This window comes from Nymphaea colorata, chromosome 2 (assembly GCF_008831285.2).
Source record: "Nymphaea colorata isolate Beijing-Zhang1983 chromosome 2, ASM883128v2, whole genome shotgun sequence".
In the NCBI taxonomy this organism is placed as follows: Eukaryota; Viridiplantae; Streptophyta; class Magnoliopsida; order Nymphaeales; family Nymphaeaceae; genus Nymphaea; species Nymphaea colorata.
Window position 1 is genome coordinate 29243804 of NC_045139.1, and position 19331 is coordinate 29263134.

General features: G+C 39.8%; 2 protein-coding genes and 1 non-coding gene across 4 annotated transcripts; 2 read left to right on the forward strand and 1 right to left on the reverse strand.

The window, feature by feature from the left end:
• The first annotated feature begins 879 nt into the window (after window positions 1-879).
• Window positions 880-6787, forward strand: LOC116248595 (glutamyl-tRNA(Gln) amidotransferase subunit A, chloroplastic/mitochondrial). Its single transcript, XM_031621477.2, has 11 exons — window positions 880-1598; window positions 2138-2449; window positions 2737-2916; window positions 3076-3170; window positions 3357-3432; window positions 3576-3653; window positions 3778-3871; window positions 3970-4019; window positions 4878-4991; window positions 6006-6157; window positions 6292-6787. Exons 1-10 carry the CDS (start codon window positions 963-965, stop codon window positions 6096-6098), a joined length of 1728 nt encoding a protein of 575 aa, XP_031477337.1. The 5' UTR covers window positions 880-962; the 3' UTR covers window positions 6099-6157; window positions 6292-6787.
• A 1112-nt stretch (window positions 6788-7899) lies between these two features.
• TRNAE-UUC (transfer RNA glutamic acid (anticodon UUC)) lies at window positions 7900-7973 on the reverse strand. The gene has a single exon. It is a non-coding gene; the product is annotated as a tRNA-Glu (tRNA).
• Window positions 7974-8036: 63 nt separating this feature from the next.
• On the forward strand, window positions 8037-17462 carry LOC116248148 (uncharacterized). 2 transcript variants are annotated; one of them, XR_004170970.2, is made up of 10 exons: window positions 8086-8154; window positions 9306-9428; window positions 9926-10123; window positions 10810-10888; window positions 12249-12394; window positions 13055-13168; window positions 14874-15005; window positions 15991-16104; window positions 16909-17079; window positions 17153-17462. XR_004170970.2 is itself a non-coding variant. In XM_031620770.2 (9 exons), the coding sequence occupies exons 1-9, from the start codon at window positions 8101-8103 to the stop codon at window positions 16957-16959; spliced, it is 1011 nt and encodes a 336-aa protein (XP_031476630.1). In that variant the 5' UTR covers window positions 8037-8100; the 3' UTR covers window positions 16960-17462. The 2 variants fall into 2 exon arrangements, 1 of the variants encoding a protein (XP_031476630.1); XM_031620770.2 differs by having other exon boundaries at window positions 8037-8154; window positions 16909-17462.
• Window positions 17463-19331: the final 1869 nt, after the last annotated feature.

Genomic DNA, 19331 nt, shown 5'->3' on the forward strand with positions numbered 1-19331 from the left:
TTCTTTCATACTATATGTGTGCCAAAAGATCCTCTCTTTTTGTTTCTCTTTCTCTCTCTCTCTCTTGTTTTTGTATGTAGGAGACCTCTTGTCCTTAAATTTTGTTATATATTCCCATTTTATCGGCTCTCTCTCTCTCTCTCTCTCTCTCTCTAATATATATAACGCCTAATTGGTACAACATTTTTAACATTTTAAAGACAATTTCTCCCTCTTTCTTTTTTGTCTATATAAACTTTTATTGCAGTTACTTTGTTGTGGAAAAAGCTTTAGATGGCCTTCATAGATAGACTCTATTTTTTCTGAGTGTTTCTGAATTATTTTCTCGGTGGTTATTTGTAATTTCTTATACATTACATCAATATTTGTGAATACCTAAAAAGTTAAGTAGTCATTTGTAATTTTTTTTAAAACTTTAAGGCAATTTTGTGTTATTTTAACTCCAACTTTTTAATATGCAAGCTGGTAACAGTTCATTTCCAAAAAAAAAAAAAAAAAAACTAATTTTTTTTCTTTCATATCTAATATAGGATTTCAAAAATCTATCTAGCACATTTGTTTTTGTTGCTCTTGCAGTTGTGTTTGATAGTTTGGATCTCAGATTCAAAGCTACATTAAAAAGTATATTTTGATAGACAACAAAGATTTTAAATCCAATATGCAGATTTAAGGTCGGTAGAAAATTCAAACTTAAATCCATAAGAATCTCAGAAGATCCACGAACACAACCCAAAATACTAACCAAACAAACACAACCCAATGATAATGAAACAAACACATGTTGGATCTCATTACCAGCGATCTCACAATTGGACGCCTACGATCCAGCCAGCGAGCTTACTATTCTGACAGGGATCCAGATGAACCTGCCATTGGTTGGCTCGATTGGATCATTTCGTAAGCGGCGGCAAACCTGTGGCGGCCTCCCTCTCTCCTCTGCGTCTCTGAGAGAGGCAATCCGAATGCCTCCTTCCGTTATCCAAACGCCCCGATTCCTCCTCCACCACCATCATCACCACCACCGCCACCAATGGCGTTTCCCACTCCCCTCCGCTTCAGACGCTCTCCACTCCCGCCGTCGTCTCCCCAGAAGGCCTCCTCCCTCCCACTCTTGGGTCAGGGCGTCTCACTCCCTGCCCGACACTCAAACACTCGTCTCTTCCTCCTCAAGCGCGAGCTCTAGCCCCCACCCCTCCTCCGAGATTCTTCGGACCAGGGAAGCCCTCGTCTCCCGCCAGAAGACGGCCGTCGAGGTCGTGGAGGAGTACCTGGACAGGCTGCGGCGGACGGAGCCCCTTCTCCGATGCTTCCTCCACGTCGCCACCGAGGCCGCCCTCCGGGAGGCGGAGGACCTCGACCGGAGAATCGCCGGGGGCGAGGAGGTCGGGGAGCTGGCCGGCGTTGTCGTCGCTGTGAAGGACAACCTCTGCACTGCGAATATGCCGTCCACGGCAGGGTCGAGGATCCTTGAGGGTTACCGCCCCCCTTTCGATGCTACTGCTGTGCGGAGGATGCGGGAGCGCGGAGCTATTGTGGTTGGAAAGACGAATATGGATGAGTTCGGGATGGGGAGCAGCACAGAGGGCTCCGCTTTCCAGGTCTTGTTTGTTCACCTTTCCTCCCTTCAAGAATTGGATTTTGAATTTGGGTGTGAATTCACCAGAAATGTGAAACTAAACGAATGAGGAGATATGCATCTGGGGCTGCATCAGTTTGTCATAAATTTGTTTACTTGAGTTGAATTGTTCAGACCATCGTAGTTTCCATAGTGACTAAAGTTGTCTCGTATTTTACATAAAAAATGGCGAATAGTGAAAATGCAACGGAAACAACAAATTTGAGAGGTCCTGTCCTTTTTCGAATGGAGCTGCTCTCCCAGTTCGTAAGTCAGAATCCTTCTTCTGCAACTACACTGTTTTTCACTTACAATTGGAAAAGCAACTGCGTTCTCCATGTTCTTTCTTTTCTCCCTTCTAATGCTAATTTGATCACTGTATGATTAATTGAAAGCAATTTACTGTACATGCCGTAAATCAACTTATACTCTTGATGGGAAAGTTTTTTGATTAAGTAATGTCTAATTTGATCTCAGCTTAATCTCTTCTTGTTCTTGTTTGGTTCCGTTGTTTCCTGATAGGCAACTCTGAACCCTTGGGATACATCTCGTGTTCCTGGCGGATCATCCGGTGGATCTGCTGCTGCTGTTGCTGCACGACAATGTGTCATTTCTTTGGGAAGTGACACTGGTGGAAGTGTCAGACAGCCTGCATCCTTTTGTGGCGTTGTGGGAATAAAACCAACGTATGGACGAGTTTCTCGCTTTGGGCTCATGGCATATGCATCGTCACTGGATGTTGTTGGGTGTTTTGGTTCTTCAGTTGTTGACAGTGCAATCCTTCTCCAGGTGATATCTGGCCATGACAAGATGGATGCCACGAGTAGTAAGCATGTGGGTGGTCTTGTGCTTGACTTCCCTTTTCTTTTCACGACTGCACCAATTAAGGAAATGCATGCTTTAACAGAGACCGTTCTTCAAAGTTTCATAGGAAATTGTTGGATTTCAGATAGTCAGTCTTGCTTGTTTGATTGTTCCTTTGTTCCTAGTTAACTGCGTCACTTTCTTCATATTTCAATTTGCATTACAAGATTTCTTAGGTAGGCAAATATGACATGGACAAACTCATAGGGCATCAAAATTTGATTATTCTTTGTCTTGTCGTTGCATGACTGCTTCAGGATGTTCCCAAATATGCATCTGAGCTTTCACCTAAAGAGTACCTGGAATCGAAACCTTTGAAGGGATTAAGAGTTGGTGTCATCCGTGAAACGTTAGGGGAGGGTGTGGATTTAAGTGTAGCATCCTCAGTTCAGGGTGCTGTTTCACACTTGGAAGAGCTTGGAGCTGCAGTAAGGGAGGTTTACTTCTATCCTGCACCATCATTGCTTACACATCTTGTCCAGATCTACCTTTATTTTGTTATTCGTTTCCTGGATCTGATTCAATGTCCTTATGATGTATTTTAGAGACAATTCAAGCAAGTATTACATTTTGTGGCTTCTTCAAACAATGTGCAGGTATCTGTGCCCTCTTTTGATCTTGGGTTACCGGCATATTACATCTTGGCATCATCTGAAGCTTCTTCTAATTTGTCACGTTATGATGGTGTAAGGTGCTTGCCTAGGAAGCTTGAGATATACTTGTTCTGAATTTCATGGTTCTATCCTTTTACTTGTGCAACGATTGTGCTGGTCTAATAAAGCTGCAAAATTCAGCTTGTCAGATAGAATGATTCTGGTAGTTGACAAGATTTTCACACCTGTATATCTGAATGTTCTGTAGTGTTTCATTGTGGCAGATATGGAAATCAGGTTTCAGCTGGTGAGCTTCGTTCTGTCTATGGAAATTCACGGGCCAATGGATTTGGTCCTGAGGTGAGTTTCGTTTAGATATCTGTCATCAAGACATATTTGAGAATCAACTTTGTTCCTTGTAATGTCTTATGTATTGACATCAGATAATGCTTATCTCTAGGTTTTGCACCATGTCTTGAAATGAGTTTATGATGTTTCTTCAGGTCAAAAGGCGAATATTGATGGGAACATATGCTCTTTCTGCTGGATATTTTGATGCATACTACAAACGGGCACAGAAGGTATGAGATACTGTCTGTGTTGTCTAACATATTGAGATGCTTGGATATAGATATTAACCTTGGATTAGTTCTCCTTCATTTTTATGTGCGTGAAGAAGAATTCATGAACTCATTGGTGTCTTAGGTAAGGACTCTCGTCCAGAAAAGCTTCAAGGCAGCGTTAGATGAAAATGACCTACTTGTTTCCCCTGCTGCTCCAACAGTTGCATATAAAATAGGTAGCAGACGATCTTTCTGTTCCTTTGCATGAAGTTCTAGCTGTGTGCGGTTCATCCTTATGTGCCAAACTGGAAGTCATATTGTAATGTTTTGACAGGTGAAAAAGCGAATGACCCTTTGGCAATGTATGCTGGTGATATCATGACAGTAAGTTCTTTTAGACGCTCTTAGCAGTCTTCGTATTCAGATATGTGCTGCAATGTATCTATGCTAGTATATGGTATGAATGGGATTGGCTGGTCTAAGATGATTATATTCTGAAAAGAGCAGTACAAGTCACCGATTTCAGTGGGTTGTTCTTTACCACAAATTTAGGTGGAACTTGCAGTCTCTTGTAATTTTCAGTTTTTAATTCAAGAAGAATAAAAGGTGTTAGCTTTTCTGCTTCTAAAATTTAGTCTGCTCCAGATTTCTTAATAGAAATTTTGATCACTTAATGGTACATCTAATGGTACAAAGTGCTTACATGTTAGATAGCCAGACTTCCTGTTTGTTTTCTTTTTTCCACTTCTTTGTGATCCAACTTGTTTTATTGCCGGAGTTTCAATTAGTACCCTGTTGAGCTTGAGCTTCCATAGTAATCTACTAACCTTGAACCCATAGTCTGCTTGATGACCCGAGTTCACTCCAAAATTAATTTTCTGCGCTCAAGCAGCCTCTTTATGGTTTCTTTTCTGAAAAATGGAAATGCCAGCTCCTGTTACCACTAGCCAAGTTTTGGACACGTGGATCATGAGTATGGTGAGAGAGCTACTCGTTAGCATAAGGGAATCCACTCTAATGCCAAGAATCTTTCAATTTTCCCATCTAAAGATGAACAAGCAGATTAGGGTCAGTCTTTTCTTATATATCATGTGCTGGGAATAGGAATGGTATAACTGATGAAGTTATGCCTTGTGAAAATATCATTCATGAATTTATTTATGGTGCCTAATGGGATCTGACTGCACCTTCCTTACATTCTGAGTACATCTGGTGTCTTCTGACTTGACTTTTTTCAATCAGGTAAATGTGAATTTGGCTGGATTGCCTGCTTTGGTCCTGCCATGTGGGCTGGTTGAAGTCAACAACACAAGTCTTCCTGTAGGTCTTCAGATGATTGGTGCAGGATTTGATGAGGTAACATCTTTTTTAAGTTTTTTATGCTTAAGTGAAACCTTTTTATTATGGCCTGGAAGAAGAAAGGATCTTTGTGATGGTATGTAGTATGTTTGATTTTTAAAGTGGAGCAGCACGAATATGTCAGAGTTATTATTAGAAACTTTACCTGTAAATCATGCCTTCACTTCACCCAGGCTCCGACGTGGTCCTGGACCCCAAAGGCAAGGGGGATAAAGTGGACCAGCATGAATATGTCAGAGTTATTATCAGAAAACTTTACCTGTAAATGTTGCCTTCACCCAGGCTCTGATGCAGTCTAGGACCCCAAAGGCAGGGGGAGGGACCTCGTCCGGGCAGTGGATGACCCCGCTCACCTGGAAATCATGCTTTCAGTTTAGCAAAGTCACATAGTATTGGAGCTTATATGAGGTTGGATGATGCACCCTTTGCTGAAACTCGATGGTTCTTTGTTGTTCGAACATCAAAAGGCTACTTATGGCACCGTATTTCTGACTTCAAACCATAACAAATGCAATAAATGCTTCCATTTTCTTCCAATTATCCTGTCCGTTTATATTTTTTTTGGAGCACTGCAAGCTAGATTAAATATAAGTAGGACTGGTAGTTTGGGTTTTATACAGGACCACTGTTATTCCAAAGACGGTCTGTTATTGGTGGCTGGATGGGTATTTGGAAGGAAAGAAATGCTAATGCTAAACACTATGACCAGAAATTGCATAATCTCTGGCTCATATGTGCATGTGAAAAGTGAAGCTTTTGATGTATATGCAAGGCTTACTGCAGTTAAGTCATGAGTGGGTGTTGTATTGCCTTGCCTAGTGTTCTGGTCTCTTCCTGTATGGGCTTTCTTGCTATGCCGTTCCTTCTTGTCAAGAAGGAAAGAAAGTTGCAGTGGAGTTTAAGAAGTAGCTTGCCTAGCCGATTAGATGATTTTTTTGTTTGATGAACTGAGTCGGGTTCTATGTACGCTTATCTACTCTAAAGTCTAAACCAATTACATTGTTGTTCCAGGCAACATTATTGAGAGTTGGACACATATTCGAACAGACACGTCAGAGCTCACAATTTATCCCGCCTATGTTGGCAGATGATTTTGTATCCTAACACCTGCATGTCTAGAAGGGTGGCGAAGCCTGATACACCATAATGAAACTTTGGCGAAGGTGAGTTTTTTTTTTTTTTTTTTGGCTTTCTAAGAATTCCTCGGTGGACTTGCATGCTCTTCAACCCTAATTCCTCAATAACTTGTACCATCCTCTTCAACCCTGAAAGTTTGCCACTTCATTGGTTTTATCAGGTCTGTCATCTACTGGCACCTTATTATCCAAAGAATGGAAACCAAAAGTGCTCGAAGATGGACTTTTGGCTGAACACCTGTTTGAATGAACCTACTTCAGGAAGCTGCTCAAACTAGAGATTCAGCATTTTCGTTAAGATTGTACAGGGTCTCGTTAGGCAGGTGCCATTTTAGTGGCTTATTTAGTTTAGTCTTCATTTCTGCATTTGATCAGCTATTGCTTTTATGATGCCTTGATCGGTTTTAGTTATATCAACCTAACAGTGTAAGCTCTTCCTGCGCAATAAGGGAAATGGCCATGGTTTTGAGTCATGAAGCGCTAGAATTACCACCTTTTTGTGGTGGGTTGAGGTTAAGATTAGGAGATGCCATACTCAGTAGGTTGATTCAGATTCTTGTTGCCATTTTCGAAATTCTTTCTGTACGCCTTAACTTTGCCGTATAAGGCCAGTGTATGATTTTATTTGGAGTTGAAATTGAGAGGGTAAATTTGGCATTTCTCCATGTCCATCTACTGTATTACATGCCAGGTACTTCCACAAATAAATCCTGTAAACTTGAAGTTAATTTTTTAAATCACTAAGTGCAGTGAGGTTTCGGAGTTCTTAGTAACATTTCAGGTGAAAGTAACTTGTAAGGGCACTTTGTGGGGTCGTGTGTGTCTTTAGAGGTCTCTGCAGCAACGGCTACAATGAGGCCGAACACTCTTCGTTCTCATGAAGTCTCCAATCAGGAATGCTCAGGCTTAGATGCTAAATGTTTTGATGCTACTAATTAACGTTGAGACAACTTAATTCTCGCTTGAGGCTCTACAGATTTGAATTCAATGAAGTAACCGTCAGGAATTTTGAGGAACTGCTTGGAACACTTTTTTTCCTCCCTTTCTTCGGGTGATTCCAATGAAGTAACCGTAAGGAATTTTGAGGAGCTAGTCTCTGGTAGTCATTCTTTAAGATAATTCATCCAAATCCCTAATGCTAAGTTGTTGTTCTAATGCTAGTGAAGAAGAAAGGGGACAAGCATGGTTGGGTGCCAAATGAAGGAAAGAGGACAAGGAAAGAGCCTCGAAAAATTTGATAGGAAGTGACAAGAGAAAAATGTTTATAAAACAGTTATATAAGTAAAATAGGATGTAAGTGGAAGTGGTAAAACACAAAATTTCAATAACTCAACAAAAAAGTAAAATTAAAGTCAATGAAAATTTAGCTGTATAGTACAATAACATGGTCTCACATGTGTGTGTATATATATATATATATATATATATATATATATATATATATATATATATATATATATATATATATTTATAGTATTTTACATTTTGTTGCTAAGAGGAGAATAAGAACAAAGGCCACTTTGTATGTCTTTGCTCATGAAACTATTTTCTTACGTTTTATCTTCTACGACGTAATCCAGCTATAGGAAGTCACAAAGTTCAGTAACTACACAAACTAAATCCAGCCCGTTTGGCTTCACCAAAAAGCAAGAACAAAAGGAAACTTCCGTCACCTACAAAGCACGATGATGAAGGAACGTTTTATTGGGAAGAAATGAGAAGAGTTGAATAAGGCAAAGAAAAAAAAGGTTAAGGCAAAGATAAAAAGGTTCCATTGCCGGGATTTGAACCCGGGTCGCCTGGGTGAAAGCCAGGTATCCTAACCGGACTAGACGACAATGGATTGTTGAGCTAAGGCCGAAACACATTCTTGATATTATGTGTCTACGGATTCTGTCTTCCCTCGGTTTTATTCACCCGTTCCCGGGTAGCGCTGCCGTTTCAGAAACTTCGGTGATCCCTCTGCGGCAATGGCCAGCGAACTCGAAGAACTTTTTGGGTTTTTATCCTCCCCATCTCCCCAAGTGAGCTTTCTCGAACTTCATCTGTTGTCTTCTTTTTTCTCTGTTTCTTACCCAATTCATTACCATCGTCTACTCTTGACTTCTCCCTCTTTCTTTCTCTCGTTGAACATTTTCTTTCTGCCACAAATCTATGGTATCAGAACAAGGAAAAAAAAAAAAGTCTTGCAGGTAGGAAAGACAAGGTCCATGGCTAAAAATCCTATTGTAGGGGATCGTTATTTATGGCTGGAAGATGAGTTCGAGCCACTAATAATATGATGGGAACCCTCTCAGCCCTTATTTCTAGTGAAATATAAACGAGGATTTGTCTTGATGGTGGTCACCAATCCTTCTTGTGTGCCCTCATCATATCTGTACTTCCCCTTATTGGTATTTGGCAGTTCCAACCAGAAGCACGGAGTCTCGCTGGACACCGTGGACATGTTATCTTCTTGTTGGTGGCCAGACTAGGAAGTTGTTGCATAACTTCGGTCGGAAGACGACGAAATTTCGACGACGATGTTGTAGCTGCACCATTTGAACTGAAGTTATGAAGATCAGGTTGTGAGCTCAACAGTGGAAAACTAGAATTGCAGACCTTGTAGCAGAAGTAAGGAATGAATAAGTTAGGAGAATAGCTTGTTGATGTGGTATTGTGAGGACTTGTCTCGACGACCACGGTGCATTTTTTTTTTATCATAATACGGATGTTGGAGGGCTTAGTGCATAGTCGTTATTGTTCTCGTGAATTTCGCTCGGATGGGTGGTCAATCAAGAATGCACGTTTTTATCTTTCTCAATAGAATACCCAAAGACGTTTTTTCTTAAGGACTGTCGCCGTTCACGACTTGTTTTATTGCAGTAGAACTTTACTATATTCTATATCACGCATTTTGATGATCTTGTGACGTTTTAAGTACAAAGATTATCACATCGCGTTTCTGTGACTACACTTGTTTCAAATCACAAGAATCTGCTAGTAACTCGGAGCGCGTAAAGTGAACTAGGAGGTTAGATAATGTCGTTATGGTTCCCTTGTGCATGATGAAGCTCACGTACCTGTTTTCATTTGCTTATTTAATTATTTTTTTTGCTCTTGCCAATGAGCGTGTAATATTGATTCCTGTAACAAGCTATCATTAACTTGTTTCTTTTTGCTGTTGCAAATTCAGTTAAGGAGAGCAGCTGTTGATATTGTTCGAGGCTTGACTGGTACAGATGATGGATTGCAAACTTTTGCTCAAAATTCAGACAAAGCCGTGGCTGCTCTTTCCCGGCTTTTAGTAGAAAATAAGGTCTGGACAATTTGTACGGTATTTCTATTTGTTTCTGGAGTTGTTTCCTAATTTTCTTCTATTAATGATGTTGAATGATGCAACAGGAGATGAATATATATATATATATATATATATTATATGTATACGGTATACTCGTTAACTGACAGTAGGAGTAGGCTTTCTTCTCCTGTTGCTTCCATTGTATAAGACAACCACAATTATGCAAATTTAGGACTATCCAAAAACAGAAAACCAGAACAAGCTTGATGATAATGTTTTGCTGTGTGCACCACTTGCTGTGCCTGTTAGTATTCTATGATGGCTATGGACTTTTATTTCTGCATAAACAACTGTTAGTTTCAACCACTGGGTCCATTCTTGTTTCTAGTTCTTAGAACTTGAAAATTAAGTACTAGGCATTAGTGAACTTTTGTTTTACTTAATCTGGCATTTTGTTGTTTTCACTTCTTATGGATGAACCCTTTTTTAAGTTGTAGCCCAATACTTTGTGATAGGAGGTTGCAGAGCCTGCAGCTGAAGCACTTGTAAATATGTCACAAAACTCGGAACTTTCAGAAAAGATGGTTGTGGCAGGTATGGTTGGAAAAGCTATGGAGATGCTATCTAGAAAAGATCCATCTCTCTCACGGTTATCAGTGATGTTGCTTGCTAACCTTACACGATTGGATGCTGGTATCTCTTCATTGCTCCAGGTGCTCTCTCTCTCTTTCTCTCCACACACACGCAGAGCCACACATCCCTCAGCATGAACCTTCGTTGTTAGTGGTCAAAATGGGGTTCCTAAGGCATCATCCCTTTTAGTGGGAGAAAATGGAAGATCCTGCTGTCCAGGAAAATGGAACATGAGTCATTCTGGATGGACAGAGAAAAGGGAAATAGGAAACCAAGAATAGCAAAACCTGCATAAGGGTAAAATTGGCTTTTTCCAAGAGCTAAATTCATAAACGTGAGTGCAAGGAAAGGTCATCTTTGAGACCAGCATGCTTTTGGTTGACACCTAGCCATAGTGTGTTAAAAAGAAACATGCCATCAATATGCAGGAACCTTTGTCAGGTCTTTGTCATTTCTATAGTAGGAGAAAAAAGGCCAAACTTGTGCTATTGCTCTATAGATTTGCTTGCCACAGACAACCAGTTTTGACCCTCTGAATCCAGCGCCACAGGGGCTAAACCAGAAAGCCTCTTTTGAATTGACTCCAAGCATCATTTTATTGTTGGTTTGCAGGACCTTAACTTAGATGCTTTTTGCTTTCTGAAAATTGTTCATTTGAAGTATTGTTTTTTTTTCTTATTCATCGAGTTTGTAAAATCATGTTAAGACGATTGAGCTTTTTATAGTTATAGTAGTTATAACTTACAAGGATTGCAATTTTTTGCAGATTGGGGATGCAAAAATTGAAGGGCTAAATCTTTTAAAGCTTGTTAGGTCTTTCTGTCAATCACATAACGACACAAAAGGTATTTGAATATCATCCCACTGCCTGTACAATGATTGATCTATGAAGATGCAGTATGTGTTGCATGGTCACATAAAACGTGTATTATTCGAAAAAAACGCGTATAATACCTGAACAATAAGTCAGCTGTATAAAACGGCAATTAGACGCGTCTTTCTTTAAAAAAACGCTGGAAAATAAAAAAACGTGAAGAAAACTCACAAATTATATCCGTTTTTTCGCGTTTTTTTGTATTGTTTATTATTTTTTATGTTTTATAATTTTCAAGATTTATTAAATGGTTTAGATTTTTAAAAATTTGCTGAGATTTTCCCGAGATATTCCTGAGGTATACAATTTTACCGTATTATACCCGAGAAATTCCTCGCTGTATGATACCCATACACGATATATGTGACAATGTGTTGAACAGTGACAAATTATCTGAATGAATCTGACATTCTTATTCATGTGGATCTGAAATTGTGTGTGATATGACTGCAATATGAATTGTTTATCTTCCACTTTCAGTAAACTGGAAATGGTGAGAAAGTTGACAAGATTTTTCATCTTCTATTGGTTACATTTTTTCAAGAAAATCATCAAGTAGTTAATCTGCTTTTTGTTACCCCTTGATTAGTTACCAATCAAGTGCCCAATATACATTTGTATCCAGACATTCTTATTCATGTGGATCTGAAATTGTATGTGATCTGACTGCAGTATGAATTGTTTATCTTCCACTTTCAGTAAACTGGAAATGGGTGTAAAAGTTGACAAGATTTTTCATCTTCTATTGGTTACATTTTTTCATGAAAATCATCAAGTAGTTAATCTGCTTTTTGTTACCCCTTGATTAGTTACCAATCAAATGCCCAATATGCATTTGTATCCAGTCTGCATTTTCTCATCTCAAGAGAGATGGATGGTTCAAAATGATTTCAATATTTGACCATAAGCATTGTAGTAGTTCTCCTAAAGGAGATGGTTCTGCTGCAAGGTTAAAGTGGCGGCAAGAAACAAAACTTCTATAAGTTTGTCTGAAGTAGGAAGCGGGAATTCAAGGAAATAAATTTTGGAAGTGAAGATGAAAAACAGAATGAATGTTGAAGTGTATAGAAAATATGAACGCACTTTGCTTTAAATTTCATCAAATATTCAAGTTGCCTTGGATTAGTTTGTGGTTGATTTTCCTACATAAAATAGGTGTCTACACAAATGTGAATATGATATACATGTAGATTATAAGCTACCGAAGGTAATGATTGTTCAGGAATGCCATAATGACCCGCAAGTATAAATGTAAGTGGCTACAAAATACAGGTAAATCAAGCTTTACTATTCTAGAAAGGTCAGTAAATTGTTACTTCTTTTGCTGACAGATGATCCCTTTGAGCATGTTAGTTCCATTCTTGTTAATGTATCAAGGACAGAAGCTGGAAGAAATCTGTTATTGGACCCTAAGAGAAGACTTCTAAAGCAAATCATTCCACAGTTTGATTCAACAAGTTTGTTGCGCAAGAAAGGGGTAAGGTCAAGAGAGGATTTTCTTAATATTTCTGAAGAATCCTCCTTTTAGGCACTATGGAAAAAGTCTTGCTTATGCACTATGCTGATTTTCTAGGATAACAAGGGGATTACATTGTGATGGCCTATTTGTTCTATCTTCCTTTGCTGAGTGGTCTATGTACTTATAAAGTACTTTTGTTTTCCAGTAATATTTTCTTTCTTCTGTTGGAAATTGAGGTTTTCTTAAAAGTCTCCTGGATGGTTATTGTCTTCTTCCACCTAAAACCTCTCTATAAATGCTAATATTCTCTATTTTATTTAGTTAGCTTGGCATTTTTCATTTTTTGTAATTGAATTTACCTTTAATGCACTTCTCAACAATTGCTTTGAAAACAATTACAGTTTTTAAGCTGTAAAGGCATAATCGGTGAACTTGTGCAACTCTTTTGTACAGCATGCAATCTTCAATTAACCACATTAATTTGGTAACAAATTTTGTGAGAATGCACATTGATTTGTAAAAACATTTCTTTGTCTCTGAATCTGAAAATCTTTGAAGCTGTACCTTTAAAATGCTGTTGCATTTATATTATGTATAGAATTCGTCATGATTTTGTGTATTTTTCCCTTGTTTTTCTTCTAATGAATTTCATTTCATGCTATAATACCTTGTTGACAGGTTTTGGGGACAATTCGGAATTGTTGTTTTGATGCAGAAAATCAACTGCAAAATTTGCTTTTGATATCTGAATTTCTTTGGCCGGCTCTTCTCCTTCCTGTTGCTGGAAAGAAGGTGATTGGTTGAATTTGTACCCAAGATGTACATCACTGCTGAAGCTTCTGGATATTAATGTCTTTCCTGAACGCTGGAGCAACAGCAAATAGTTTGGAGTAGTACTATCTACCCTGGGAATATTTCAGATGCTTGCCAAACCTTCTTTCAGATGATATTGCTTGTTTCCTTGTTGAATCTCACCCCTTTATTTGGATCTAAATTTACCCACTTACCCCATCATGCTTATTTTGGGGGTTTCCTTTGGGTTAAAGTTTAGATCCCAAAGAGAGAAGTTGACACCCAATAAGGAAACAAGGAGGGTATTGAGTAAGTGTCAAAGGAAGTGGAAAGAGTGATCAACTGACAATGGTTCCATACACTACCCTGTTTGATTCACCTATTCTCTAGTGTATGAGGAGCATTAGCGGCCAATTATCTTATGCCTGAACTTCTTGTCCTCATATAAAAAATTTATATGATAATGATATATATATATTTTTTGTTATTATTTACTGATAGTTTCTGTCATCTGAGATAAACTAAAACAAGTCATGTAGTAGGAGAAGAATAGGCTATAGCTATTTGTGTGAGGATAATTTGACCATTCTGATATATTGTTCTACTATGTCTTGCTTGTGGAGTTATTTGTGTAGTTGAACCTGAAATTCTGGGACTTTTTCCAAGATAGAAGGGTTTGGTTAGACCTGGACAATGGGTGAGGCAAGGTCCGCCAAAACGAAAGATCTGTAAGCACCTGGTAAACACGTTTAGGTCTTGGACCTAATCCATTTATAACCAGGTTGGGTTGAGATCCATTTCTCAGGTGCAGGCAGCTTTCTTTGACCCAGTTTGACCAGTTAGAGAGAGAGAAAGAGAGAGAGAGAGAGAGAGGCTTTTGACCCATTCCAATCTCGGGATGGCTGGCAGCAAATTTGGTTGAGGATGTTTCGCTCATTCACAGCCTCACTGGAGGAAGTTGCGTTCAAAGATAAGGGACTGACACTAGTACTTTTTAGAAAACCTGGGGTTTTCTTCTTAAAAGTTAAAACTATCCCAGGTACCCAAGATGGGTCTGGGACAAAAAGATGGGTTGCTTTACCTGACCATTTTGAGCAGGGTTGATGTAGACCCAGTTTCTCAGGTCCTTTTGATCAACTATGGCCCATGGCAGGTTGGATATGGTACCTGCAAACCAGGTCTGTGTCTGGAAAATCCACTAGTAATGACCAAGTTTCGAGTCTTTCAAAACTTAATAAAAACCGAGAGAATAAATCTGTCAATATGGTTTATTGAAATTTAATACTTTACCTTCTGGTTTAGTGTTTTCCCATAAAAAATTGAGGGAACTGAACTGTGGTTTGAGGTCCAAACAACAACTCAGATTGTTCAGTACTTCTGAATGAGCTCTTAACAGTGCAGCGGTCTTGTTTTTTGCAAGATATAGAACATCCATGCACAATTGGCACGTATTGTACTCATGCTTAGTTTCCTTGTCTATTAAGTGGGACCTATTGCTCTTGAAGTGATAGATAGTAACCTTTCTTGTACTTCTCAAAAGTTCACGCATCAAGATGTATTTTTTCAATGGTTGAGGTATACCCTGCTTTCAGGCTTCAGTTGTCTTGTGAACTGAGATTTTTCAGTAATATAATTGATTCTCTGTTTATCTCATGCTACTTTTTTTTAGCCTTCTTATTCTATTATTCTGGTTGAGATGCAACAGTTGTATAATGAAGCAGACACATCCAAAATGCCACCTGAACTTGCAAGTGCACTTTCCCATGAACGAGAACCAGTTGATGATCCAGAAATTCGTTTAGAGGCTGCAGAAGCCATTTACATGATAGCAGTTCAGGTCGGAGGATGTACTTTTTGCTCATATTGCAAATAGAGTTGTTTAGACTTTTGATTGTGTTATCTTCACGTCAAGCATCAGCAAAATGATATACTGTCATCAGACACATGAGGCAGTCATCAATTGTGACCAGTGACTTGAATGACGGATATATTACGGACGGAGGAGTATATAATTGAAGGTCCGTGTGAGGGAGTTTCAAGGGTCCAGATATAGAGGTCTCAGTAATTTGGAGTTGACAGATAGGCCTTGAGGTGTTTCAAACGAAAAAAGTGTAAATGAATGAATTAAGTGGTAAAAACTATTAATATAATTTTTGTATTAAAAGGAACTATTAGCATATAACTCTAAGCTTGAAGGCGGATGTGAAATTAAAGTTGGGTTGTGCTTGCATTGGGTCACAGTGAGGCACAGAAGGAACAAGGTCCAGCTTTTGTGACAAGTTGATAGGGATGAGCATGGCCAATCCATCCCATCTTGGGCTGGGTTTAGGACGGTTTCCGATCCTTCTACATGCCACCGTGCATCCTTGGCTGAAATGCGCCAAACTTAACCACCTTGGTGGCATATGGCAAGCCTCAGATAGACTGCCTTAGCTATAATTAGTTTCAACGTCGTAAGATGTTCCTTAAGGGATAATTGGCATTAAGATGTCCGCTTGTTAGAGGTCATGTACATTCTGTTGAGGGATTATACCAGTAGACACAATTGATGATCCAATCGTGAAAACTAAACACTTCTGTAGCCCAAACAAAAAAATAGAAGAATTTCATATACTGATGCCTATACAGATGAGATGGTGTACATCTAGACTCCTAGAGAACAATTTTAAGATATTGAGATTGTCTAACAGAGATATGTAACACTGGGTCACCTATCTTAAGTATTTATAATTAATCAATTGTTTTCTCTGCAAGCATACAGCTGTGCCCATTCATTCAAGTATGCACAAATTACAAACTAAGTTGCCATTTTCTTCTTGCAGGAAGCAGGCCTAAGAGCTCTTTGGTCTGTCAATGGTCCGCGCATACTACAAGTAGGGTATGAAGATGAAGAAGACCCAAAGGTCATGGAAGCATATGAAAGATTAGGTGCCTTGGTGTGTACCATCCCTGTTCTTTTGCATGATATCTGTTACATGTTATTCAATCTAGTTAAATCCGTCCTCTACTGGTTCTGCTCAAACTTTCTTTTGTTTTCTTATCTTCAAGTATTTCAAAAGTCAATATGTGGACCTTGACAGTCACATCCTTTTTCTTTTTCTGTTTTCCCCTTTAGGAGGTTCAATGGCCTTTTAAATGCTTTTAGGAATAGTCTTGTGGTTTATCTTTTAGAGGATTTATCTTCGATTTACAATTTGTATTGTGTAAGTGCTAAGTACTCAGTTTGATATTCATGAGAAAAAGCTTTGAAAACGTGGTACATTCAGATGAAGTAACAGCATGCGTGTTTACACATACATCTGTACATGGTGGGGGGAGAGAGAATGGAGAGCTAGTTTTTGAGTAAGAGAGTGCAGATCAGGTCACCTGATGGAAGTTTTACCTTGTGATTAAGCAAGGCCTCCAGGACCACACAATTCCTGGTTGGTGTACAATCAGCAGCACAATAACAAACCGACCATGGAAACATGATTTCATACGGTATTTCACATATAACACCGGTTTGTCTGATCTCCATTAACACAATAACCCAACCGACCAGGGAAACATGGTTCAGATGGTATTTTGCATATAACTCTGGTTTGTCTGATCTCCATTCCTAGATAGAGTGTCCCTGATTTTCAAGCGGTATTGACAAGCAGTAATGTGTATCTGCATTTGAAGAAGAATAAATAAACTGTGTTTCCCCTTATTAAACAACGAGCTCATATATTTTCCTTTTGTTGCCCCCCTTTTGACAGCTTGTTCATGGGAACACCGATTCTGAGTTGGATACACAGGCGTCGACCTAGCACAGACGCGTGAAAGCTCTCGGAAACCAAAACGAATGCATGCAGGAGGCTCATAGTTCTATAGCTGTGAAATCAGAACAGAGAACCAGGTGGAAGTGGATTGGCTGCTGACTTCAACCGGTAAAAATGGCCGTTGCTTTTCTCGTTGTTTTAGAAATTCAAATGAAGAGAAGAGGCTTGCCATTTTAAATAGGTTATGAGGAACTTCGGTGTACCAACACCAGTCATCAGCTTGCTTCATCAAGGGTTGATGCTGGATCTGGAGGACGCTGAACTTCATATTCAATTTTACAATAAAACATTGGTCAGGTGTATGTTGTCTGGCTCTGAATTCATGTGGGCAAGTAGAATCTGGTTGCAGGTGGACTTGTTTGAAGTTCTACTTTCATTTTTGAATTTGGTTCGAGCCTGGTAGAGAATTCGAAGTAAATATGTATATTGATTTAGTACACTGTTTTATCTTCAAATCCGTGTCAAATCGATTGCTTGGTTAACTATTTAAACGTGTACTACGATTTGGCATGAGCATGCTCCATCCTAATCTGTTTGCGCAATATCCCATTTATGTTGGATCCAAGCCTAAAGTGTCTATGACTTCCCAAATGAGTATAATATTTCAAAATGAATAAGTCTATTTTTTAGTGCGGGTCGATTATATTTGCTAATCATAAATCCACTTTGTAGGCTTTTTTTTTTGTTACCATAATCACAAAACTCTATCTACGTTGTTGCTAAAATGTTTGATGCCAGCTGATCTTAAGATTGTCACCTTGAAAACATGTGAAAGTTATAGTTTCCATAGTTTGTTTTCTTAATGAAAAGGTTAGGCCATTTGTTGGGCGGGTCTTTGTAATATTGTCAAAGTTTTTAATTTACTTTGATGCAAAAAAATTAATAATATTTCACTTCAATTCAGCTGCGTTTCACTAAAACTCTTATGTTGCCAGCAACAAACTAAGCTCTTCTATAGGGAAATTGAAAATCATGATATGCCCATTTTTGAGTTATGGCCAAAGGGCGAGTGTTTAAAGGCTCGTCGGACTCGACCCAAACAACTGCCGTTTAAAGGTTCGAATCGAATCCCCTCGCCACCGGAGGCCTAAGAAAAGGGCGCTCTCCTCCCTCCCTTCCTCCCTTTGCTTTCCCGCAATTCGACGCCATGGAAGATCCATACGCCTCCATCGCAGCCCATTGCGTCATCTCCGACTCTCAGCGTAAGCTTCTCGGTGATCCCCCGCCGGTACCGCCGGACTGCCTCGGCTTCTCCTCGCCATCCGACCGTTCGCCTTCCGTTCAATCCCAGCCCGTCGATGGAATCTTCATGTGCTCACCTCCTGACACCCCCCACGCCACCCCGCCACAGAGCGTTCCCCCTCCCGTGGCCGTAGATTCCCCCTCCACAAACGATGATCCTCCCCGCGACCCGAGGGTTCGCCCGATTGTTAACCTCATCAGGTCCTTCTGGGAAGGCAGAGAACAGGAGGTGGAGCTCAGTTGGCCAAAGTCTACCTCTAAGGCTCGCCCCGCTGCGACTTCCGGCGGCCGCGCGAGTGGATCGCCTCTCCAGGTCGCTAATGCAACCCTAGGACTCAAGACAGCCCGCGAGACGACCGAAAAGAGAGGTTCTGCTGTAGGGTCGAAGAGAAGCAGAAGATTGCCTGCGTCGATCGTGGATAAGGGAAAGGAGTTGGCCGAGGAGAGCCCTGAGGAAGCACGCGCTGAGGGACTCGCAGATTTAATGGGCTTGCTCTTCGATGAGGCGGACACGAGCATAGGAGATGTTGACATTCTCGAGTTAAGCGTGAAAGCAGGCCTGACGTTTCCGCTTCCGAAGTGGCGGAGATGAAGCAACGACTGGAAAGGTTTGCTGGGTTTGTTCTTTATATTGCCTCTCTGCTTTTCTGAATAAGTTTTCATGGAATACAGCGGCTCTGTGATTCGGAAAAGTAGCCATGGTGTCTGGACTTGGGCACCTTGTCTTGGACAAATGAGCTCATATTTGATGGTTGCTTTGCAACTACGTTCTCTAAAGGGTGCAAGGAGTGCAGCAGAGCCATGCATTGATTACCATATGTTACTTTGCTGTTCTTCTCCTTCGAAGAATGCTAAACGTCATATGTATGTAGTTTCAGGGTTCACCAGATGTGATGAGAGTGACTCCCAGATAACATGGTGCAACTCCATGAAACATGAAAGCTTTCTCTCTCCCGTGTATATATACAAACATGAAAGTTTTCTCTCTCCGTATATACACACACGTAGCACGCACGCACACACGTATTGCTGTTACCCTGTCCTACTCAGTTTCATTGTGGCTTCAAGTTTCAAGGCTGCCGAAATATTTTGCTTAAAAGTAATTTATCTTGTGCTAT

Coding starts and splice junctions, on each gene's coding strand:
- LOC116248595 (XM_031621477.2), top strand. CDS start 963: ATGCCTCCTTCCGTTATCCAAACGCCCCGATTCCTCCTCCACCACCAT. Junction 2,917..3,075: donor TTGGAGCTGCAGTAAGGGAG/GTTTACTTCTAT, acceptor AACAATGTGCAG/GTATCTGTGCCCTCTTTTGA. Junction 3,872..3,969: donor AACAGTTGCATATAAAATAG/GTAGCAGACGAT, acceptor ATGTTTTGACAG/GTGAAAAAGCGAATGACCCT.
- LOC116248148 (XM_031620770.2), top strand. CDS start 8,101: ATGGCCAGCGAACTCGAAGAACTTTTTGGGTTTTTATCCTCCCCATCT. Junction 9,429..9,925: donor GGCTTTTAGTAGAAAATAAG/GTCTGGACAATT, acceptor ACTTTGTGATAG/GAGGTTGCAGAGCCTGCAGC. Junction 10,124..10,809: donor GTATCTCTTCATTGCTCCAG/GTGCTCTCTCTC, acceptor AATTTTTTGCAG/ATTGGGGATGCAAAAATTGA.